General features: G+C 36.9%; 1 protein-coding gene across 1 annotated transcript in view; it reads left to right on the forward strand.

The window, feature by feature from the left end:
• The first annotated feature begins 15719 nt into the window (after positions 1-15719).
• The window catches only part of LOC132863232 (ephrin type-A receptor 5), a 50828-nt gene continuing 42960 nt past the window's right edge, over positions 15720-23587 (forward strand). The window contains exons 1-2 of the mRNA XM_060895930.1: positions 15720-16039; positions 20078-20142. Of these exons, the coding sequence (XP_060751913.1) occupies positions 15943-16039; positions 20078-20142 (162 nt within the window). The 5' untranslated portion in view covers positions 15720-15942. The remainder of the gene's footprint in view (positions 16040-20077; positions 20143-23587) is intronic.

Raw genomic sequence — 23587 nt, forward strand, 5'->3', positions numbered from 1 at the left:
TGAGCACTGATGTTAGTGTGAACAGAGATCAGAAGAGGGAAGAAATGGTAGTGAAGCTTGTGTTAAAGGAAAGCTTTTATTTCCCAGAACCGCACAGAAAATGACACAGCTTGACCATGTGAAGGGATTTCCCACTCCTGTGCTTAACTTGTCATCATCTTCAGCTGTTAATGCAATTACAGTTGTCTTGTTGATGAAACAACACTTACCATTGTCATAGTGCGATAGCTGAGTGTATCATAATGACACATAGAAGCACTTACTATGCCTAATACAGTGTGGACCGAGGAAGAGCATCAGTTTGCTATGATCAAGTTACCATTACAGTGATGATGCAGGTTGATAGTAATCGTCTCCGTATTGGCCTGCACTCAGACAGTCTGATGGCTCCAGAGTGTGTTGATGCGAAGAAGCAATAAAAAAACAATTTCCCTTGTATGTTTGTAAACTAATTACAGGCTCAAAATGGATGGATGCACATGCATGACGAGGAGAACGTCTCTTACAATTTTATTTTATGTACTATGTATGTTCACCTACTTGACTTGAAGAAACAGTATACAGGAAGTCCATAAGCCAACATAGAATGGTTTTATTTTCAAACATTTTATTCTATGGTACACTGAAATAAAATTTTCCTCCCAGCACAGGACGGATACCAAGTTACACACTAAAGCATCATTTATAATGATTTGCACCATACTGGAAACTTGAGAGGTCTGAAGTCCCTTGAACAAAACATGTCCTTGCTTTTTTAAGCTGATACGCACTGAGGTAATATGCGGTTAGCGGCCTAAAGGTAAGCTATTGTAAGATTCATCATGTGTAAAAGTGTAGTATAGAGTCCCTAAGGCTGATAACTCACAAAACCTAAGGAAATACCTAGAGCAGCTGTACAGGATTAGATCACGTTTAACATCAGTGATTCCAAAAAATAGAAGCACTTAAATGCAATTATTAATTTATATCTAATAATAAACTAAATAAAAAGTGATACTATTTAACAAATGAAAAATGAATGGGACTTTCTGTAAGAGAACAATTATTAAAGATTTATGGAAGGAGTCTCTAATGTCAGCACTTTCTAAACGTCTGTATGTTTTCTGCCTAGGGAAAGACTTTAGGACAGAGGCCATTGCTTTGATGTTTTGTGGTAATGGATTCAGCAAACTGAATTGTTCTCTTTTTAGAAAAAGAGAGAGACTGGTGTGGAAATGAGTGTTGATAACTGTTCCTATGTAAGTGATAACAGGAACCGATTTTATCATGGATGTTCTACAACATCAAATGTAACAACAAAATAAAAAAAAGTATTTGAAATAACTCCCTCAATACCGAGTAATATGGAAAGATTCCTTTTAGTTCTGATTCTGTATTAAAATGAAAATAACGAAGTGGATAGATTCAGTTCTACAGTCCGAATCTATTGGTTGAGCCACAAAGCTGTTGTAAAATCTTCGATATACAGTACACACAACAATAGACCACATCACAGTAAATGATTTTTTTGGCTTGTTATGGTTTAACCTACTCAACCCTAAGGCCTCTTGCTTGAGAACAACATGCTCAATTTAGAACGAGTATATCTCAAAAACAACAAGGTGTATTTGAAGAATTCTGGAATTTAGAATAAGTATATTACCAGATCAGTGTAGGAGAAAATGCAACACAAAAAAAAAAGAAAAAAAAAAGTAAATAAATAAATAAATAAATAAATGGTGGTTAATAATTAATAATTGGTGCTGTTTTGCTGCATGCACAATGTCTACGCATTTATTCTGTCTGTTCGTTAAGCTGCTTGGTGTTAGAATTGTGTTTTGTTTAAGTGGAAATGGTGTTTGTAGTGTTATAGCGAAGCTTCTTCCCGTACATCTGCTATGCTGCATGTGTCGATACATTCATGCTTTGTATGCTTAAGAAAAGGATTCATAATTCATCATTTCTGTCCTGCTAGGGTGGAAGGGGTTAAAACAAATTTCATAGCCTACTGAATGAATTAGATCTCAGATAAATAGAAATTTATGAGCTTATTTGGTGTAAAGTTGCACTTCAGGGAGGCAGATGTCAAGCAAAATGTCAGAAGTTAATTTTCTAAACGTTTTTTTTTTTTTTTTTCTCAAGCCACTTAATAATCTTAGTCATTTTGATTTATATAAAATGGTTTGACAGAAATCTTAGATCAGGTCCTGAGATATAAACACATCTTTGATAAGACCATTTGACGGTTTTAGAGTTGCGGCACTAAACTTAGCCTCGCTCCGTGGGGGCTCGGTTTTTCAGAGGAATTGAAAATGCAATAACCCATCTGGGCGGCTCTAATCAGCTCTGTGTGAATGTGTGTGCTCGAATCGGTGGCGAGTGCCTTTCATCCTCTCTGGGAACTGCGAGGTCAACTGCTATCGCTCTCCTCCAGTTCTGCACGAGTCCAAATGGTGAATCTGGCTAGTGTGTAGCAACCGAGGAATATTTTGCATTTAATAAAGCTGTCAGAAATGACACAGCTAACTAAGCCTGGGCATGCGTGTAACCCGGTACCTCCCTTCTCTCACACACACTCTCTGTCACTCTCACTCTCTTGGACAAGAGGGATTATGGAGATGAGGACGGACATTGTTAGGAACGGTTAGACACACCTAAACAAAGCTGTTTTGGGCCTGGCTTTTAAACAGATGTGGCAGCCTTGTCAGATAAAAAAGCATGTTTATGTTTTCTTCACGTTTTCACTCTTTGAAGCATTAATTGTCCTCCTCACTGTCTAGTCCAGCTATTGTTCTCTTAGTAAAATTGCCAATTAATCTGAGACAGGGTCCTAAATTACATATAGAAGGCATTGTACTGTACATCTTATTCAGTAAATTATTTGATTATTTTTGGCCATGGTTGTCAAAGTGCGGTCCGGGGACTGCCGAGGTTCATGAAGTGTATCCGGTGGGTCTGCAATTTAATTCCATCATTGGAAATCACAACCAAATATCGCCAAATTTATTACATTTATTATTTTATATTTAGCGATATTAACATATTTGATTGGTCATGTGAAATGAATGAGCTTATTCGAAACATCAGTAATATCACTAAACCACAGTAACTCAAATATTTACAATCTGTTTTATCTATCATTGTTTAATACTGCACTGTATTATATTGTATTATTCTATTGTTCTCCATTGCATTGTATTGTATTGTTTTGTACTGTAAGGCATTTTATTGTATCTTCATATTTTTTATTGTAATGTGTTCTATTCTATTGCACTGTGTTATATTGTAGCATACTGTATTTATTCTGTTGCATTGTAATGTATTATATTGTTCTCTATCGTCAATGCGCTGTCCTGGGTGGCCAATATGTTATTTTTGATCCACTGTAATAACAATCATTTTAATTAAAGCGGTAGTGTGTATAAAAAAAAATAAACAAATATATATATATATATATATATATATATATATATATATATATATATATATATATATATATATATATATATAAAACATTCGTATGAAACACTTGAACTAACACTTATTTTCACTTTATGTTTGATGTGTATATTTTTTACTGAACAGAGTTTTAGGATGATCTTATCCTAAGACTGTAACCTAGTGAACCAGTGTTGATGTATTCACTGATGAGACTGCAAAGCATTTTGTATGTAGCTCTGCTAAAGGGCATCTTCCAAATGTCATAAATGTAAATGTTATAAATAACCAATTATTGCCCACATTTAAATAATGCTGCATATTTAAATATTTGTAATATTTGATCAATTAAAGCTGTAGTGGAGAATTTCTGGAATTTATTTTTTAGTTAAAGAAGTCTTTGGATGCAAAATGGTTTGAGATCCTGATCCTGATTTATTGAATTCTAATGATGATAATGTGATGGAACAATTTAATGATCTTTATTGCATAAATTATAATCTGGGTGCATACATAGTGCATAGACTTTTTATCCTTATCACTGACAAAATACACATATACATATTCATCCAAAATTATGCTATTTTTCTCACTCTGTGTGGCCCTCCTTTTTAATGATGCAGTCCATGTCCTGGCGCAGATGCCAGACTTTACGACTGAAGGTTATGTTTGCCTTTTGTAGATCACCCAGCTGCTGGGTTTGACTGCAGCCATCAAGAGAATACACTCGGAGCAGCCGTAAATTAACACCTGCTGAAATCTGCGGCTCCGTGCCCCGACTCACCTAGAATGAAATGACGCTTACTGTATGTTGCATCAGATTCTGCCATGCAGTGCCATACTGAAACCTTCACACAGAGTCAAGTCGCACTGTGTTAATCACGTATATGTGAGCAAGACCTCCATGGAAGCCAATTTCCAAAACAATTCATTGCAGATTTAAGTGATAATTATGAAGTCGGTCTAATTACAACCTCATGTCAACTGTTTGCAACCATTTTGACCCAGCATGATCAACAATACACTTTAGGCAATGATCTGCACCTTTAAATATTCATTGTTCCTATTAAATTAAAGATTGCTAAGCTTTACGTTATTGGATCTTTGAACAAGCCAACTTTTCTCTACTGTGGAATATATATGGTAGTTAAAAAGAAGCAGATATCTTTAAAAATTTATTTTTTTACTTTTATTTTTATTTTAAATAGAGACAACACTCTGTGCACATGAACTCGGATCTACATCATTTCTTAAGACGAAAGCAAAATGCCTGAAACATGTTTTTGAGTAAGTAAAAACTCTCTCTCTTTTTTTTTATTATTCTATCTACCAATAAATAACATAAACCGTTTGGCACGGCAGGTCCAAATTTCACTCAGGTTCTGTGGTGTGAGACCATTCACTGCTTTATGGACCAATGTCAGCATGATATGATCAATACACAATTATGCTGAAAGCTAATGTAGTGCAAACTGAGGATATATAATATGGGACAGTTTTCTGTCTCTACTAAAGACTGCATTATAGACTAATTGAAGCTTGTTTATTCTGGCGCATTCAGATACCAAGGCACTACAAAGGTCCAACCTAGACAGAACAAAAACTTGCATAACTAACCTTAAACATTTATAGTCTGTGACCATTTTTCTTGTCTTGGTGAATGTTTTAATGACAAGAAACTTTTGTTAAAAAAAAAAAAATCACCCAAAACAACATGCCACACAAACACAGCCGAGACGATGGAATTTATGAACAGCTGCTACTGTTTATTAAGGCTTGAATTGGACAGTCAGAGAAGTGTGTCTCAGCCCAGAATCATGACAGAAAATCATTAGCTGCTCGAAGAAGCATGGGGTCTGATCAGGTTCTTGGAAACATCCGAACTGGGAAAGCTGAAGCAGCATGATGTACATGCAGGATGCAGCCTGGCCTGTATTGTATTACATCATACTATATTAGTGATAAAAAAACAACAAAAAAAAAATCTGTTCATATCTACCACAAACGTCCATCCATTCAGAGCACGTCCCGCTATTTCTAATGACATATAAATAAATAAACATGTAGCGAGACAAAGCGGATACAGATTTCATGTCGTAGGCTAAATTGTAGTGTAAAGTGTACAGGAGACGTACGTGAATCCGAAACCTACATTTAAATTTCATTAGTATTACTACACATACATGAAGTCTGTAGCTCAAGCACAGGCAGGATGGTACATGAAAACCAACCACACATATTCACAGACTTGATTTAACAGATGGTCTGGTTTTACACCCCCCTTTCCTAGATTTGCAGTTCAGAATGCTGAGCTAACCGTACCTACCTTACTGTTATCTACCTATAAACTCCACTAAAGTATAGCATTGTATAGCATCAGCTTAATAAATGTGAAATACATGTAAGGTTATGTTATCAGACATCCATAACTAATGCCGTTTTCTAGTGGCACTTTAATGGAGCACATAATTAAAACCAAGAGAAGGAAAGCATGCCGAGCACGCAGTTGTGAAACTTACAATGTAGTGGCTTATTACCATTGCAAATTAGCCGAATAGCTTTTACTACTTCAAGAAGTAGGCACATTAAAGCCAGTAGTATTTAGTTACTTGTCTTAGGTATCTACATAAATTAGCATCTAGTTTACAGCTTTATCTACAGCACATCACTTTATAAAGTATGCTCATTTTCCATGAATATGAAAAACACTTTGTAGTTTTTGTTTGGAGGATTTTGACAGACACTGATTGAGTGTCCAACTTCATTATCACTGTTTGTCCGGCACTGCACATGTCGTGTGTAAGTCCTAATTAGTTAATTACGGACAGTTTCAGACTCACTGACTTCCTTTCAGATTAATGGACAGCTGACTGACCTCTAACATAAATCATTTGGTTTAGAGGATCAAGGAGCTCAGTAAGGTACTCTGGGTTTCCTCTTAACCCTCATTTGACCAGGATTAATACATATATTAAATGTAATATTCTCTGCAGTAGGACAATATTTATACCATACAGCACAGCGGGCATGGGTGCTCTCTTAGAAGTGTTTTTCTTTTATCGTTATGGTGCCCTAACTTGGCATATGCTAATTAACCCTTCAGAGCCTGCAAGGACAAATGCATCACATTAATTTTCTCTCTCTTTTTTTTTTTTTTTTTTTTGCGAAACAAACAGTGTAAATATAACCAAAAAAGTAGGTATTGTCTTGAGCTAACTGGTTAATAAGCTGGTAGCAGGAGATAGTATGCCAGGAGAGTCCATTTTATTTCATACTATTTATTTCAGGATTAAGTACATTCAACTTTCAATTTTATCTTATTTTACTTTTGTATAACTTTGTACTGGGGCACGGTGGCTTAGTGGTTAGCACGTTTGCCTCACACCTCCAGGGTCGGGGTTCGATTCCCACCTCCACCTTGTGTGTGTGGAGTTTGCATGTTCTCCCCGTGCCTCGGGGGTTTCCTCCCGGTACTCCGGTTTCCTCCTCCGGTCCAAAGACATACATGGTAGGTTGATTGGCATCTCTGGAAAATTGTCCATAGTGTGTGATTGTGTGAGTGAATGAGAGTGTGTGTGTGTGCCCTGCGATGGGTTGGCACGTCCAGGGTATATCCTGCCTTGATGCCCAATGATGCCTGAGATAGGCACAGGCTCCCCGTGACCCGAGGTAGTTCGGATAAGCGGTAGAAGATGAATGAATGAATGAATAACTTTGTACTTAAAATACATACACAATGCATAATCTAACATTCATCAATAACACTAAAGTGATAATTATGAAGTCGGTCTAATTACAACCTCATGTCAACTGTTTGCAACCATTTTGACCCAGCATGATCAACAATAAACTTTAGGCAATGATCTGCACCTTTAAATATTCACTGTTCCTATTAAATAAAAGATTGCTAAGGTTTATGTTATTGGATCTTTGAACAAGCCAAAATACCTCCACTATGGAATATATATGGTAGATAAAATGAAGCAGATATCTTTAAAATGTTACATATATATATATATATATATGTAACGTGGATAGATATGTGCATGTGCATACATGTGCATATATGTAACATGTGCACAGAAAAAAAAAAAATATATATATATATATATTTATTTATTTATTTATTTATTTATTTTTTCTGTGCACATGAATTCGGATCTACATCATTTCTTACGATGAAAGCAAAATGCCCAATGAAACAAGAAACATGTTTCTAAGTAAGAAAAAACTCTGTCCCTTGTTTTTTTTTTATTATTCTAGCGACCAATAAAATAACATACATAACATGTCTTAAAGAAATCACAGGGGAAACTCAGCTGTATCGTTTATACACTTTTTTATCACTAGCACCAATTTTAACACTGTTCTCAATATTTATGAATTAATATTTTGCCTTTTTTTAACCTATTTGTTTAGCATTTGTTTTGCTAATAATTGTTGATAATTATTGTGATGTATGACAAGTACAGTCAAGCAGTGAAATTCTGCAGGGAAGCCACTGCTGGTGTTTAGCTATCAGACATCTGAGTTGTAGCTACGTTCTTGCATTTTAATTGTGGTTGATTCAGTGCGGACCGTACAATCACCATATGTTTGTGTTTCAGTTATCATTAACAGCAAGAGGGATAATTATACATTTTTGACAGTTTATTTTTTTTAATACTTAATTTACTTATGAATGAACAAATCTGGCACAACAATCCATGCTTATCCATGGTGCTACAAATATTTTGGATGAATTTCATTTAGTGAAATATATTTCAGTTGTATAGACAAACTTAACGTACTTCAGTCAAAGGTCTTTCCAAAAGAGTTTCAAAGGCGCCTTTGACTGCTGGTCTTCATGTCTGATCAGAAGAACAATGTAACAATGAAGACATCAGTCAACATTATTCACAATTCCAACACTGTCAGGCTCTTTGTAAAGACGAAAAAAAGCAATGGTAAGTGACCAGTCAGTTCAGTGTGGTTATGTTTTAAAAAAAAGAAGAAACAAGGATCACTGAAACAGCATGAGAGGAGTTTTACTGAGCATGTCCTTCAATTCATTACTGCGTAAAAACATTCAAAGCTGTAAGACCTGGAAAAGTATCTGTAAGTCTTTGGTTATTAAAAATACCTTAAACTCGATGGCACAACAGCGACATTGCCTAGAGGAGGTTGTCTAGCATAGTCATTGAGTGCAAGTAGGGCATTAGTCAGCGAAGCAATCACAAGGCCAAGGGCAACTCTGAAGACGTGGATGAAGCTGTTCACAGAAAAACCTGAGAACATTTCCCACAGTAAAGAATGGTGCTTGTAGCATCATTTGGAGCGTAACCCTTGGTCTTTTAGCTGCTTCTCTGACTAATGCCCACCTTAACTGGTCACCGATTTATTTATTTATTAATTTTTTTATGGATATGGATACTTACAGTAATAGATACAGTGGTGCACCACACAGTGTTCACATGGATATTTTTTATACCCCAAATCTGATTGATATTTTTCCACAATCGTTTTATTTTCTTCTTATTATTTTATTGTTAATAAATTACAAACTATATTGATTTTTCCCCACAGCTTCAATATTAAGGTCTATTTAAAAAAATCTCCAATAAGTCCATTCCAGTTTCACTATATAGTATCGCTATAAAATGTGAGAAAGTTTAAGTGGGCTAAATACTGCATACACACTTTTCCTTGTCAGTTATACCCCACTGTTTTTTTTCAAGAACATATTACCACATAGCGATCTCAACTGCTCCATTGCTAATCATTAGTGACAGCATAACTATAGCTGTCTACAGGGGGGCTTCGCTATGCCTCTGACCCTATGGACAAAATGGCAACATGGCCTCACAGCCTCTTGATTACTTGAACCTTACGATTATTTTTTTAACCAAATCAAAATTTGAATATTATTTCTATGAAATCCAATGACATTTTGTGCAATTTTTAGTATCATTTACTTTAGTCCAATTCTTTTTTTTTTTTTTTTTTTTTTTTTATAAATCCAGTCCATCTTTTCATGATATCTCGGTCTCATTTACCTCAAGCAGGTACAGTATTAACTAACTGGGTCAAATGTATTTAATGAATCTACAATAGGTGTAGCTAATAAGTAATGATAGGCATCTGAGTCATACTGAGATACTGTTTGAAATCCAAGGTAATGTCTTGGATTACAGATCTGGTGTACGACTTACTGTAATCTATGAACATAAACCAATCTTTGTTGCTGGAAGTAACCATCTTGGACAACAGGATTATTTTTCATTTTTAACAATTGTAATGAAAAATTACAAAGATTACTGATGTCTTTTAAAACAAGTTTGATTAGATTTTTGCTGAACTGTTCCTTCAGCCCTTACTGCAACATAGAGCCTTTTTTTTTTGCACCTAAATATATTGACTCCCCCAGGGATAGGCCTAACTATTTATCTCCCTCGTGATACAACGAGAAAGTAGGAGCTCTAGTTGTTGTCTGCCATTGTTGTTTAAATGTCAGAGCTGTTTCTCACTGATTTTATATCTTTGCAATGCATAGCACTGAAACATCGGTTGATAGATTAATTTTAGATAAATTGAAAATTACATAAATTTCAGAAAATATTAACTTAATGCAAAAGGCTACTTTAAATATAAGATATTAAGATATTTTGTCAAAGAGTAAAACTTTAAAATTGCCCGTTATTGTCCATTTAGAGTTCTGATGGGGAAGTTAATGCTTACAATGCTTTCTGACACCTGACCATCACACCTATCTGTTGGTTTTCCCAAAAAATTTTGCCACAGTTGGAAGCAAAAAAAAATATAGAGTGTTTTTGCATGCCGTAGGATTACAATTTTCCCTTCACTGGAGCTAAGTTTCAGCATGACAATGCTCCTGTGCACAAAATGTGCTTCCTAAAGGCATGATTCGCCAAGGTTGGTGCATAGTATCCTGCACAGAGCCCTGGTGTCAACACTGCACACCTTTAGGATGAATTGGAAGAACTTCTCATATGACATCAATGCCTGAACTCACAAATGCTCTTGTTGCTGAATGAGCAAATCCCCACAGCCACAATTCAAAATCTAGTGGAAAGCCTTCAAAGATGTGGAGATTACAATAAGAGGCAAAGCACATACAGATATTATGGTCAAGTGTTTGGCCATTTAGTGTATGTTTGAATTTTATCAGCATAGAATTCGATACAGAGGACAGACAGGGAGGATGTATATTGCATTTGACTGTATTTAAAGATACCCAGAGATCGAGAAGGGTGAAGATGTTAGAAGAATCAGCTACATCAGAAAGCTGTAGGTCAAAGGGGTCATAAAACAATCTTTGAATGAGCATCTAAAGAGCATTGGAGGAGTTTCTTTTGGTTCAGATTGAAGATCTGCCAGCATATATGCCAAATAGTTACTTCCCATACGCCATTAGACTCCTCAACAGATCTGCCTGAGGGCTTTAGATCACTTCGCTTCACTCCGATTCCCCTCTTATTCACTTTACCCATAGCGCTCAGTCACTTTACAAGAGACGTTTTATTTATGAAACCCACACTTACAAGCCACTTTAGACGTTCATACTGTTACAGAGGATTATTAACCGTTTGCATTAGCAAAACTATGGCTGCATCAGTTCCATATGAAAACACATTTTCTTGCACTTATCTATACATATACTGATACTGATATCGAAATGAGTAAGCTGCTTGGTATTAATCACACAAAGGCATCATGGAACATTTTATTAAGCTCTTCTTATGTTGTTTGCTGTCATGTGCTTCTAGTAATGAACTCCTCATGCTGAACTGTACAATTAAAAAGGTTATTATAAATGTTATTCGAACATTTTAATAGAGAGCGTGAGGGCAGCCAACCTGAGTGTGCAGAGCAGTATCAGCAAGCGTGGTATTTACAAATGAGCAAGGCGTCATAAAGTGCACTGTGGACCATTGCGAGGAACGGAAAAGGGAACGATTGTCTCAGAGCTCAGAGAACTGAATTTCTATCACTTCTTTCGCTCTCTTCCCAGATCCACGCTGACAATTGTATTGACCATACTCACTAATCTCTCACACTCTTTATTATGAATACTATCATATGATGTTGCATCATGCTAACTGTATTTTAGAAAGATACTAGAGCTCCTCCTCCATTTTGCATTTTCACAGAGCACAATCTGATGTCTGCTTCGTTCACCCTAAACCTAACCCTAAACCTAGATCACTGTTATTTCATGTCATTTCTTTATTGCTGCATCTGGCTTGTGTCACATACTGTAGAATCATGTGATATAAGATGTTGGTATCATAGCAATTTTACATTTTGGAGTAAATGTGCATGGTATTGAATGAATTTATTACCCGATATTAGATTTCTAACAGTGCATCAAAACACTACTATACAATAGAGTTTATACTGATTGGCTTGATATGTTGTCTGACTGTTTAGCATCATGATTTGTTCCTAACATTACATCTGTCTATGATGACAGTTATGACCATAAATCCTACATGACTTGACTTGACTTGGCATGCAGTATATCTTATTTATCAGCAAGTGCTTTTTTTATTTATATGAGCACAGGGCAGAACTATGGAGTAAAGTGAGTGATCTCAGACCAGCCTGGTCTTTAGAGAGGCATAATCATCATATTATTTAATCATTATTTTTGCAGTAGTATCACTGTAGAGGTAAAACAGGCCATCAGGGCAGGAGAGCTCAGAGACACAAGAGAACATTTTATTCATGAGGTAAGAATATAGTGTGTATATTTAAGATGAATTCAGAAGTGCCATTTTAAAAAAAAAGCAAAGGCAATATTTCAGTCTACAATAGAACAAAGTGAATCAAAAATGTGGCCATGGATATGAGCGGAAAAATCTTTAAACCATAGGAGGTTCAGTATATATGTTGAATATAAACACAGCAGCTAGTGCCCACATTGTGTTTAGATGAAAATTGTCTCCAGCTTGTTGCCAGGTGTCAAGGAATCATTTGGTCAAAACTGAAATCTACACACTTTCCTTCTTACCTGAAGATGTAATCAATCATCCAAGACATGTTCAGACAGCCATGACATGAAGCTAACAAAGGGAAGCTTATAGCTGCCAGTTTCACAAGTTCACTTTCACAAACCATGTTGAGTTATTCAGTATCTGTCAGTAACATCGCTGTCTGGTGCTCTATCTATCTCTGTTATATATAAAACACTAGTAAGCAACATCATTGAAACTGGAATCACTTAATTTTTCAGGTAAATCAGCAGACTTGTGTTGGAGACGTGGATTTGAGTAAACGAAATGATTTTCTCTCTGTCTATGTTGTCCTCTCCGAGAGGTTGATTCTGATAACCAAGAATCATTAAAAGTTTTGTTTTTAATTGATTCAGTAATTAGTACTAATAGATATATGGAATATTGTTATTTAGATGATTTAGAATTGAATTAGCATATGTACTTTTTAAATACACGTTTTCTGCAATTACATGAACCTCTTTAGGCACAAACAAAGTTGAGGTGGGTGTGTGACAATTTGGGCAGTATTTCATATTACAAGGCTCCAAAACAAATCGAAAGAAGGCATGAAACATTTGCTTGACTGATATCATGTGTGAGTCCGTGAGAAAGGAAAACCAGTTGATCTAGCCTGAATCTAGTTTATTTGTCCATGAAGCAAGGACAGAAAGCTTTTTAAACAGAATGAAACAAATGCCAAGGCTGGAGAATATATCAGTAATGACCAGCAAGGCCAAATAAATCTGAGAAGTTAAATGGAGCAGAGACGATGTGGGAGTTCACTTACAGAGTATGCGATCTGCACTAGAGAATAATAGAACAATATATCACGTGAGAAAACATGAACAATTAAGGAGTGTGAAGAATGCATGAAATAATCATAGTATATGTGGTGTGAAGCCGGATGATTCCTATGGGTGTCAAGCATTAAGAAGGCCCCTGAAAGCTGATATCAAAATGCAGGAAGCCCCTGAAAAATCTGATAAGCAGTGTGCATTACAACAACATCACAGGCGTGCTGCGTGTCTCGTTATCATCTTACTGACTTGTTCATGTTGGTTACAATGAATGCACGAGTGCATCTGTCAAAATGAAAAGGACTTACCTATTAGGAAGTAAAACAGAAGAGAAACAGGAAGAGGAGGAACTGAGGAAGCGGGATAATGGTAAGTTGTAAAGATGATAATAATTTAATATGACAGCTAGAAGAATTGCCACTCTGCTTTACTCTTCATTTAAGTCGTCTGGGAAAATTCATTATTTTGCCCACATTGTTTTTCTAAATAAGATTTTTTTTAGTGCAAAAAAGCATAGTTTTAAAAAATGTAATTATTTGCAAAAGCTCTGTTTTTGACTTGTGCAAATTTTAACTGCTGACACAATTTAACGCCGTTATTTGTAAGAAATAATCCATAACGCCTTGTTGGAGTTAGCTGTTGGAGCTCAGTGTAACCCACAGGGCTACAGTCTGGACCAGAGAACATATTTCCCTACTTGTTCACATGGAAAACATATCAGTCTAGACTAGCCTTAATTACTAAGGCTAGCAGCAGAAATGTTTGCATACGCACAGAACAAAATGAATGAGACTTTTATCATCATTTCAAGTAAGAAAAAATGGTGAAATGTTGTATATGTTGGCCGATGAGTATATATAGACCATAACATGTTTGTTGGTGCCAGATGGGCTGTAAGTATTTCAGAAACTGCTGATCTCTTTGGATTTTCACATACAACTGCTTCTAGAGTTTAAGATTACGCAGATACCAGGCAAACTTTAGCTGCCTGGATTCACTGAGTCTGTGCCAACAGTTGCCTCACTTTCCTGTTCTTGGCTGGAAGAAATGGAGCCCAATGTGGTCATCTGTAGCCTGTTGTAGCTCAGCTGCATTGAGAATAGATGTGTACTGTGTTTTGAGATGCTTTTTTAGCCACCACAGTTGTAAAGAATAGTTACAATGCAAAACAATATATCTTAGCAAATGAAAATGTCATGAATACGGGCAAATGTTTGTAGTATTCTTTATTTAGAGATAATAAATATGTTATATTATATATATATATATATATATATATATATATATATATATATATATATATATATATATATATAATACACAAATATATATTTTCAGCTTGTTTTGGACACTTTACTCATTTTAAGATTTAATTGTTTTGTCTGCAAAACAATTAACAAAATACTTTACTTCTTTCTAGAAAATTTGAATTAAAAATTTTAAAGATTATCTGTCGAACAAGCTTGAAATGAGTAAAAATCTCCTAAAGAAACAGGTTAAATAATTTTATAGATAGATCATCCGGTAGCAACATACAGAGAAATAAGATTATCACAAACCCACTAACCCCCACCACCTCAATTACACTTGTGCAAAGGAGGTACATATATAAAGTCTAATATATATGTGTATGTGTGTGTATGTGTGTGTGTGTGTGTGTGTGTGTGTGTGTGTGTGTGTGTGTGTGCAAGTCATTTCTTTGTTTGTTTGTTTCCACCCTGCCATTCCTGAGACATGTTGTGTTTTATTGTAATGTTATAGGGAATGATATACATTATTGGACTGTATTCAGGATATTTTCACTTGTTAAGACCTTACCATTTTGGCAAGGTATTGGAGATACTATGACCTTCAACTCAAACCTTCTTGTCAGTCTTGTCAGACCAAGGCTTTTCCACCTACAGGACTCACACTGCTGCCACTGTGTCTGATCTTATAACTCTACTGTATGAGGAATGAATCGATGTACATGTTCCTATTAAAGTGTCTGTTGAATGTGTCTTCAAATCAGAATTCAGGTCTTTTCAAAGTATTGCAATACTGATTCTGATGATTATTAAGAAAGCAATGAACAATGGTTACAAAATGTGAAAACACCCAATGCTTTCTTTCTTTCTTTCTTTCTTTCTTTCTTTCTTTCTTTCTTTCTTTCTTTCTTTCTTTCTGTCTGTCTGTCAGTTTTTCTTTCTTTCTTTCTTTCTGTCTGTCAATTTTTTTCTTACTTACTTACTTTCTTTCTTCTCTCTCTCTCTCTGTCTCTGTCTCTCTCTCTCTCTCTCTCCCCCCTATTTACATACCTACCACCATAACTGACTGTGTTGCATTAAGCGCGTGCACCATCACGTCCCCGTTCGGCTCCTGTCAGCCGCGCGCTCACTGTTGTCTTTATTTATCACGCGAGCCTATGGTGGAAGTGCGCGCGCTGCTCTGCTCCGCCCCCGCGTGCGGCGTCTGACAGCTCGCGAGCTTCACACACACACACACACACGCACACAAACACGCACGCGCGAGCGCACGCACGAGCAGCGGCACTCACCACTTCAGCGTTTCTGTTTTCAGCTCCGCGACTCGCGCGCCGCTCAAATGCGAGTTTATTTGGCCGTAATTACCGGCAGCGACTCTGATGTCTTCGATACGGACCGCGGGACGGATTTAGTACTGAGCCTTAATTTCAGTACAGTCATTTAAAAGCTGTTTTTTAGCCCTAAATACAAACCTCAGTCATTTAGAGCATGGTTTCGCGGTGGATTTGTGTTTCTATTAAAATAACATGGCTCTTCTTTTTCGGCTTTGCTGTTTCCACCACTCAGGGGGGCCCGAGCAACGAAGGTAAGAAGAATATCTGACAAATTTGACAAGAACGTAGTGAATTTGTTCAATAAAGAGTCACGAAAAAGTACCTCAGAGTCCAGAGACGTTAGCTTAGCATAAACTGGAACGAAGCGCGAGCTCACTGTTACTCTATTAGCGTGCACGTGCCTGTTATTATGAGTGATAATTATTGCTTTTGCTATTATTCAATTTAATTGACGTGACATTGTGACGATCACACCGCGTTAGTTACGTTTTGTCTGGGGAAAAAAACCTCCTCATTCACATCCTTTCGGTGCTGGTTCACGTTCCCTTAAATAAAAATAAACACACAAAGATTTAAACAAGCGAATGTACACAACAAAAGTTCTTCTTCACGTCACCACGTGCCGAGGTCCTGCCTATAGGTCACAACACGTTCTCAGAATAAAGGCACTTTTCCGTGAAGTGCCCTGACGTGTGCGCCTTTTTGCACCTGGAGCATTTATCCTTTAAATAGAAATGTGAATGGAAGGTAATTACAACCAAAATATCTACCGTACGGGGTTTTTTAAAGGTATATTTTTGTCCGCTAGAAGATGCGTATTTTGTACAAACGGCACAAAATGATCACGAAAAGGAATGTAAAGTTTAGCAGCATTATTTTTCTGAGATTGAGGATGATTGTAATTTCCCACTAATCCAGTAAACATTCAAAACAAACTCCAAGCTGAAATATTTAAAGGTTATGTTGAAGTTAACTAATAATGTATATATTATCTGGATACAATCAGCACAATATTTCTCTCTCTCTCTCTCTCTCTCTCTCTCTCTCTCTCTCTCTGTCTGTGTCTCTCTCTCTCTCTCTCTCTCTCTCTCTCTCTCTGTCTGTCTGTCTCTGTCTCTCTCTCTGTCTCTCTCTGTCTGTCTGTCTCTCTCTCTCTCTCTCTCTCTCTCTCTCTCTCTCTCTGTCTCTGTCTCTGTCTCTCTCTCTCTCTCTCTCTCTCTCTCTCTCTCTCTCTATCTGTCTGTGTCTGTCTCTCTCTGTGTCTCTCTCTCTGTCTCTCTCTCGCTCTCTCTCTCTCTCTCTCTCTCCCCCACCTCTCTCTCAGTTCATATTATTCCTTGCCTTATGTTACAACATAACAAGTCATAAACCTACGATGTGTCACATACATGATTCGCCTGTCTCTATTTTACCAAAATGTTTATTCTTATAATTTATTATCATACCAACAACAGGACAAAAAGTGAGAATACTGATAATAAACAATAAACTGAATTTCGGCGTGCTCATTTTAATATTGGGAGGTTGGTAACAACAAAAAATTAGTAACTACTTCTGACTTAAAGTAGAACAAAAACAAAAGGCTTAGAAGTAAATTAGATAAACTCCAGGTTGCAAAAAAAGGGTAGTGTTTGTGATAGTAGTGTGTCTAGGTCTCTCTCTCTCGCTCTCTCTCTCACTCGTTGTGGGTGTATGGAGGCATGTTTTTATATTTTGGTGGGTACCAAATGTCCCCAGAAGGATATGACTATCTTATAGTTTTGACCTTGTGGGGGCATTGGGTTTATTTTGTTTTTTTTTTCCTTTGTAGCGTGATTTCTTTTGGTTAAAGAAGTTAAAGTAGGGGTTATACTTAGGTGTAGGCATAATATTTAGTTTATTAGCTACATTCATAATTACAGTCAGTGGAACATCATTAAGACCTTATGTGAATGTGTGTGTGTGTGTGTATGCACTTAATGGTGTGGTCACTGACGGTGGCAGGAGAGGACAGCATTACTTACATTCCCATAATAGATATAGTGGTATCCCAGAGGTTGTTAAATTTGGCGTATTCACAACTATAATTTTTTTTTTCTCATCGACTTCTGAGCATTCTGAAAAAGTAGAGCTCCGTCTATGTTTGGTTCACATTGCTGCCTTTGTTCCCTGGGCATCTAAGGTTGTTTTGTGTCTGCTCGTCTCAGTAGACAGACGGATGACTACTTTATATGAGTGCTCTCTCTCTCTCGCTCTCTCTTTCTCGTTCTTTCTCTCTCTTTCTCTCTGTGTTTGATCCTATACACTTGGTGATCCCATCAAAACATGTTGCAACAGAATACTCACTGACATGAGGTCAAAATTGTAAATAAACCCAGTGTGTTATGTGCTGTTTGCATTTTGAGATCAAAATCTAAAATCCAGAGTGATCATGAAAAAAACATTTTGTATAAAAGCTTACTTTCTGATAAGATTTTTTTTGTTTTAAATAATTGACTGCCAGTTACATGAGTGTTACATGAGTATAGTGTAGTAATATTTGGATCCCAACAGTATCTTTGGTGAAAATTTGCTGACTTTGGATTGAGTTGGAAAAAGTGTGTTGAAGTCAGAAAATAACATTGACCAATAAACCCTCTCAGGAGATAAAACAAAGGTGAAGAAGAAATAGCGTTTATGTTTGCCAGCTTGTAATACACACACACCGACATCTCTGAATCTATGTATTAATTTCCACATCGCACAAATACACGGTAGTCATTTGTCCTCTCAGTCCTTCAGCATTGAAGTATTTTAAACCGACACAAAACACACAAAGGACAGACACTCAACACACCAAGTGCCAGCCATTCCTATTTAATTATAATTGATGTTCTCTAATTTGTCATTCAGTCCAAGTGCTTTCACACTGTCATATAGAATATGTAAATTGTTCAGATGACTGCTTGGAGTGAGCATATGGATGGTGCATGACAGGTATGTGGAGTGTGTGATTGATTGCCGCTGACGGTGGCACAATGAATCGTGGAGCAGCGTGGGGGCACCAGACGGCTCTGTTTCTCCATCGGCACTCATCATGGCACGGCACACAAGGAAGAATAGAAGTCACAATTCCTTAACCCTGGTGCAATTTTAATACATTGGTGAAGCCCTGACCTCTGCTCTAATCTGACATGCAGCTTAAAGAGTTTTAATTTTTCCTTTTCCAGGCAGGTCAAACATTTCTGATTTTTTTTGTCTCGGGTCTTTTGTTTGAATTTTTTTTTTGCCCTTGAATTATAAAGCTATTTTTTTCTTGTTAGGTCATGATCACTGGCTCTGTTTGACGTTTACATGATAGCCTGTCACACAATAGCACCTTTTTAATATTCAGTTAAAGAACAATGTCAGGAAAGAGCATATCGGACGTTCCCCCTCCCCGTATTTGCCGTAGGACGGACATAACCTTAGAACGTGATCTAGTTCAGCAGTTTATACTTTTATACTTTTTGTCCTAATTAGATTTACGGGATTCTCCCCAGGATATATTTCATCTTAAGTAGAACAATGTACACAGATATCTGTCATTCAAGTGTAACTCATCTGAAACCCAGATTAATTGTCATTAAGAGAATGTGAAGTTTTGAAATGCTGTTATGTTGGAACAAGTTTTTTCCATCAACCTCATGGAGAATGTGTGCTTTATGTTTTTTTGTGGCTAGTTTTGTTAATGAATTTCTGAAAAACTAAACCCCGTTTCTTGATCCAGATCACCATCTGGAAAGTGCTGCATTCCTTTCACTGTCATCGTCATTTTCTAATATTAGCTAGGCGTTTTTTATTGAGCTGTTGCATGGTTTTATAATGCTGCCTGCTGTTGCCTGTAAATGATTTCACACATGCTAAATGGGCCTGCCACATAACATCTGATTAAAGTCCAATTCACTGATGATCAGACAGACTCTAAAGGTCATCTAATTAACGCTAGCCCTATTCATTTGTAGATTCTTCCAGCTGTAGCCAAAGCGTGGTGATTCAAAGGTGATGTGAATATGACCTAGTGTTATTTAGTCACTTTTCTGTATGCATAGCACACATTCTGCAAGTGATTGTGTTATTTTCATTTAAAAAATACTGATGAAATGAAGTTACAAAACGTTCATTTTAAAAAGTGGATTTATAACGAAGATAAAAGGACAAATAGTGACCTTTTAAGAGATGAATATGATTTATACAATGTGTTGTATAGCTATATCACTATCAGTGTGTTACACGGAAAGCCTGCAGTATTCTAATAACATGCCTTTCTCCTATGTCCTGCTCTCCCACAGTGAACCTGCTGGACTCGCGCTCTATAATGGTTGACCTCGGATGGATAGCCTACCCGAAGAACGGGGTGAGTTATACACTCCCTCACTACCGAACACTGCATTAAGATTGGGCCTGGGATAACATCTCAAGGTCTCACAATTCCCTTGAGTGTGGCAAAGACAGATTCAAAGTGAAAAATAATAGAACACGAACACATCAGAGAGGGAGAGAGAGAGGGAGAGAGTGCGAGAGAGAGAGAGAGAGAGAGAGAGAGAGAGAGAGAGAGATTTCTTAAAGGGAAAGAGTTACTCTTTGTTCTAATTTCATAGAAAAACTGTGAATGTAATCAAAGTTGAATAATTAGGTGATGCTATATAAAGAGGATTTTTATAACCAGTAAGATTTTGAAACCTGTGGAATAGTCAAGTGAATGAAACAAACAGAAAGAATATGAAGAGTAAAATTTTCCTGGGAAAATATATCACAGACCTTTTTTTTTCTGTTTAAAAGTAGTAGGTCAGACTGACTGAACAAGCTTTTTTTCAAATCTAAAGCTGATAGACATAAGGATAATGTTTTAAATGTATTTAGTTTTACTTTTCAAAAATAAAATCCCTGTAAAATTTCTTGTTGTATGTATATTGAAAAATGTACCTCAATCCATATGGTATGAACAATGAAGAGCACACACATGAACACTTGCCCAGTGATAATGTTTCATAATCTGTTATTTTAAATGCGTCAGTAATAAACATTAAGAGCTATATATTGATGAAATACGGAGAAAGCAACAGCACGGCTGTACACTCTCTGGACACTTGTGTGTGTTCTCCACAAGAACAAAGTTTTATCCAACATTTCTGTGAAGTGGCGGATTTAGGAGGAGTACAGAGTAGATGATATTCTGGTGCCTCTGCATGAGGGTGTAATAATAAAACAAAGTGTAAATGAATTGCAAGCGTTATTAAATAAGGAATCACAGACTACAAAGTAAGAGTCTGGTGAACAGCCATGATGAGCAGAGAGTCCTATCACAGGAGTCCTAGCACAGGAGTGTATTCCTAACACACTCAGAACCGCAGTGGGCATATGCAGGTTGATGCTGTGACGTCAGTTTATTTCCCCCAAAAGATTATACATGAAAACAGTAAAAACGGACTCATATTTTCAGCTGTATGAGTTATTCATGGTTAGCGAATAACAGACAGGCTTTAATTCACAGTAAAACAAAAGACATCATCAATGCAACATCTGATCATAATGACATCACCATTTGCCCATATCCTGGTGTGATAGTACAGTCCATTAACAAAGCATTGCATATGATTATGTATGGAGCCATCTGTTAGAGGACTCTCTGTGTGTATGTGTGTGTGTGTGTGTGTGTGTGTGTGGTTATTATATACACTCACAAAAAGAATGCGTAAAAGAAAATCCCATGCCGAGACTTATATCGAAACACTCTACAGTATGAAAAGCCGTTTTGCTTACGTTAAGATAACGTCTCTGTTTTCACTCAGATTAGCCGCTTCCACAAGCATTGTGTATCATCTGCGCATTGTGTGAATGTTCGCCCATCTCTGTACGTGCATGCAGCAGTAGCTGACCCTGGGGGTGCTCAGTGGCCTTTGTGTGTGTGCCAAGCCTGTAGTCGCTGTTGACAGTGCGCAGTCACGGCTCAATTCAGCTTCCCGTTGTGAAGTGAAGGGAGAACTTGTGCATTGTGTTTACCTGCACCTGCCCTCGGCTGCAACAATACTACCCAACAATGAGCTTTTAACTCTCCTGGCATACGTGGTGTGGAAATGAATAATCAGATGGCAATACAAATATCCTTGCCTGATATTAAGCTTGTTGCTCTGGGGGAGAAATAAATCTCTGCCAAATAAAAGGCAGCTTTTTATGTCACTCTTGGTGGTAAATGATACAAAGCTGTGCAGTTGTAGTGCTTTAATTATTTGAAGTGATAATTAAAAAAAAAACAAAAACATTTTTTTTTTTACCTTGTTAGTTTATGGGTCAAATTGCACTCAAAATATCACTGTTAATCACTTAAAAGGCAAAATTCTTGTTTTGATAATCGTCCTTCAAATTTCAATGATTTAGCCGATTTTTATATATATGTATATTTGTACAGCAAATAAAAAAAAAAACAATAACATTTAGTAAAAACATTATACTGTTCCACCCGAAACTCCCCCCACCACCCCCACAGCAATCAGAGTGAAAATGGCAAACCTGTTTCAGTCGGAAATGAATCATGATACAGATAAGAATTTGTTTCTGTACTCTGCTTTATCTTGTTTTTAATGGATTGGTTCCTTGAAATCTTGTCTGAATTCTAACTCAGTATATCCGGTGTAAATGTATCATTTATTCTAAAGGACAGAACCGGATGCACTATAAATTGTTCAGACTGTGAATGCTGCATTAGAGTTATACAATAAATCTAAATCTAAATTAAGATGGAGTAAATATTCAGAGGTTGTGATAAGCCTATAATGAATCGAGTGCTAAAGATATAAAGCAGTCTATCAGTGGCATACATAATATACATAAAAAGATAAGTAGTTTTTTTAGTTAATTGATAAGACAGTTACTGAATCTTAGACAAATATTTGTCATTTCATTTGCATTTCAGTATCTAGGATTTCATATTGTTTCATTTTTTGCGGGGGTTTTTTGTGCTAATGTATTGTTTTCTTAATTTTCAGTACTGTGTCTATGACTGACAAAATATGGCAAAAAAATTGCTGAACATGAATTTTGAAAAGCAGTCTTAGAACAACAAGAGCTTGTAGGCGGCTGATTTGTAATCACCTTTTATGTGCGTGATTACACTGTCTCTGGTATAATTAGGTCAAATGAGCGTGTAGCTCAGCAGCTGCTAGGAGAGACAGTCTGGCTCTTCTAGACGACTGTGTATCTTTCCTGCCGACATTCAGCGGGATTTATTGAGAGATTTTATTTTTCAAAGACCAGTACCGTCTCTGGTAATATGTTTGTTTTCAGTGCTTGCCCTTTAACTGCTGAAAGAACAATGGGCCAAAGAAGCGATTTACCGGAGATCAGCTAAATCCAGGCTTTGTGCTAGCCTGTAGCACCTCCAGTTTCAAACACTGCTCTTTTTCACAAAAAGCCAAAAGTCATTTATGTTACCCTCAATAGAGGATCATCTTGCCCTGACTTCACCCCACTTGGAAAGACTCACTTACACATGCACGCACGCACGCACACACACACACACACACACACACACACACACACACACACACACACACACACTTTTGTGTTGTAACCACAGGGAGTGAGTTTTACCCGTGCTCATCAGGTCTGTGTAGCTCCTATGCTGAATGGTACGCCTCAGTGACAGGGGTTAGCCAGGTGTCTCAGTAATGGTCATTGGGAAATGGGTGGTAATGACTGGTTATTGATTCAAAGTCAGCAGGTTGTGCATGGAGGCCTGAGTGCTTTCGCTCTCTCCCTCTCTGCATGGTGCACCTTCTACACTAAGGGAGAAAGGGCCAATA

This window comes from Tachysurus vachellii, chromosome 20 (genome assembly GCF_030014155.1).
Source record: "Tachysurus vachellii isolate PV-2020 chromosome 20, HZAU_Pvac_v1, whole genome shotgun sequence".
NCBI lineage: Eukaryota > Metazoa > Chordata > Actinopteri > Siluriformes > Bagridae > Tachysurus > Tachysurus vachellii.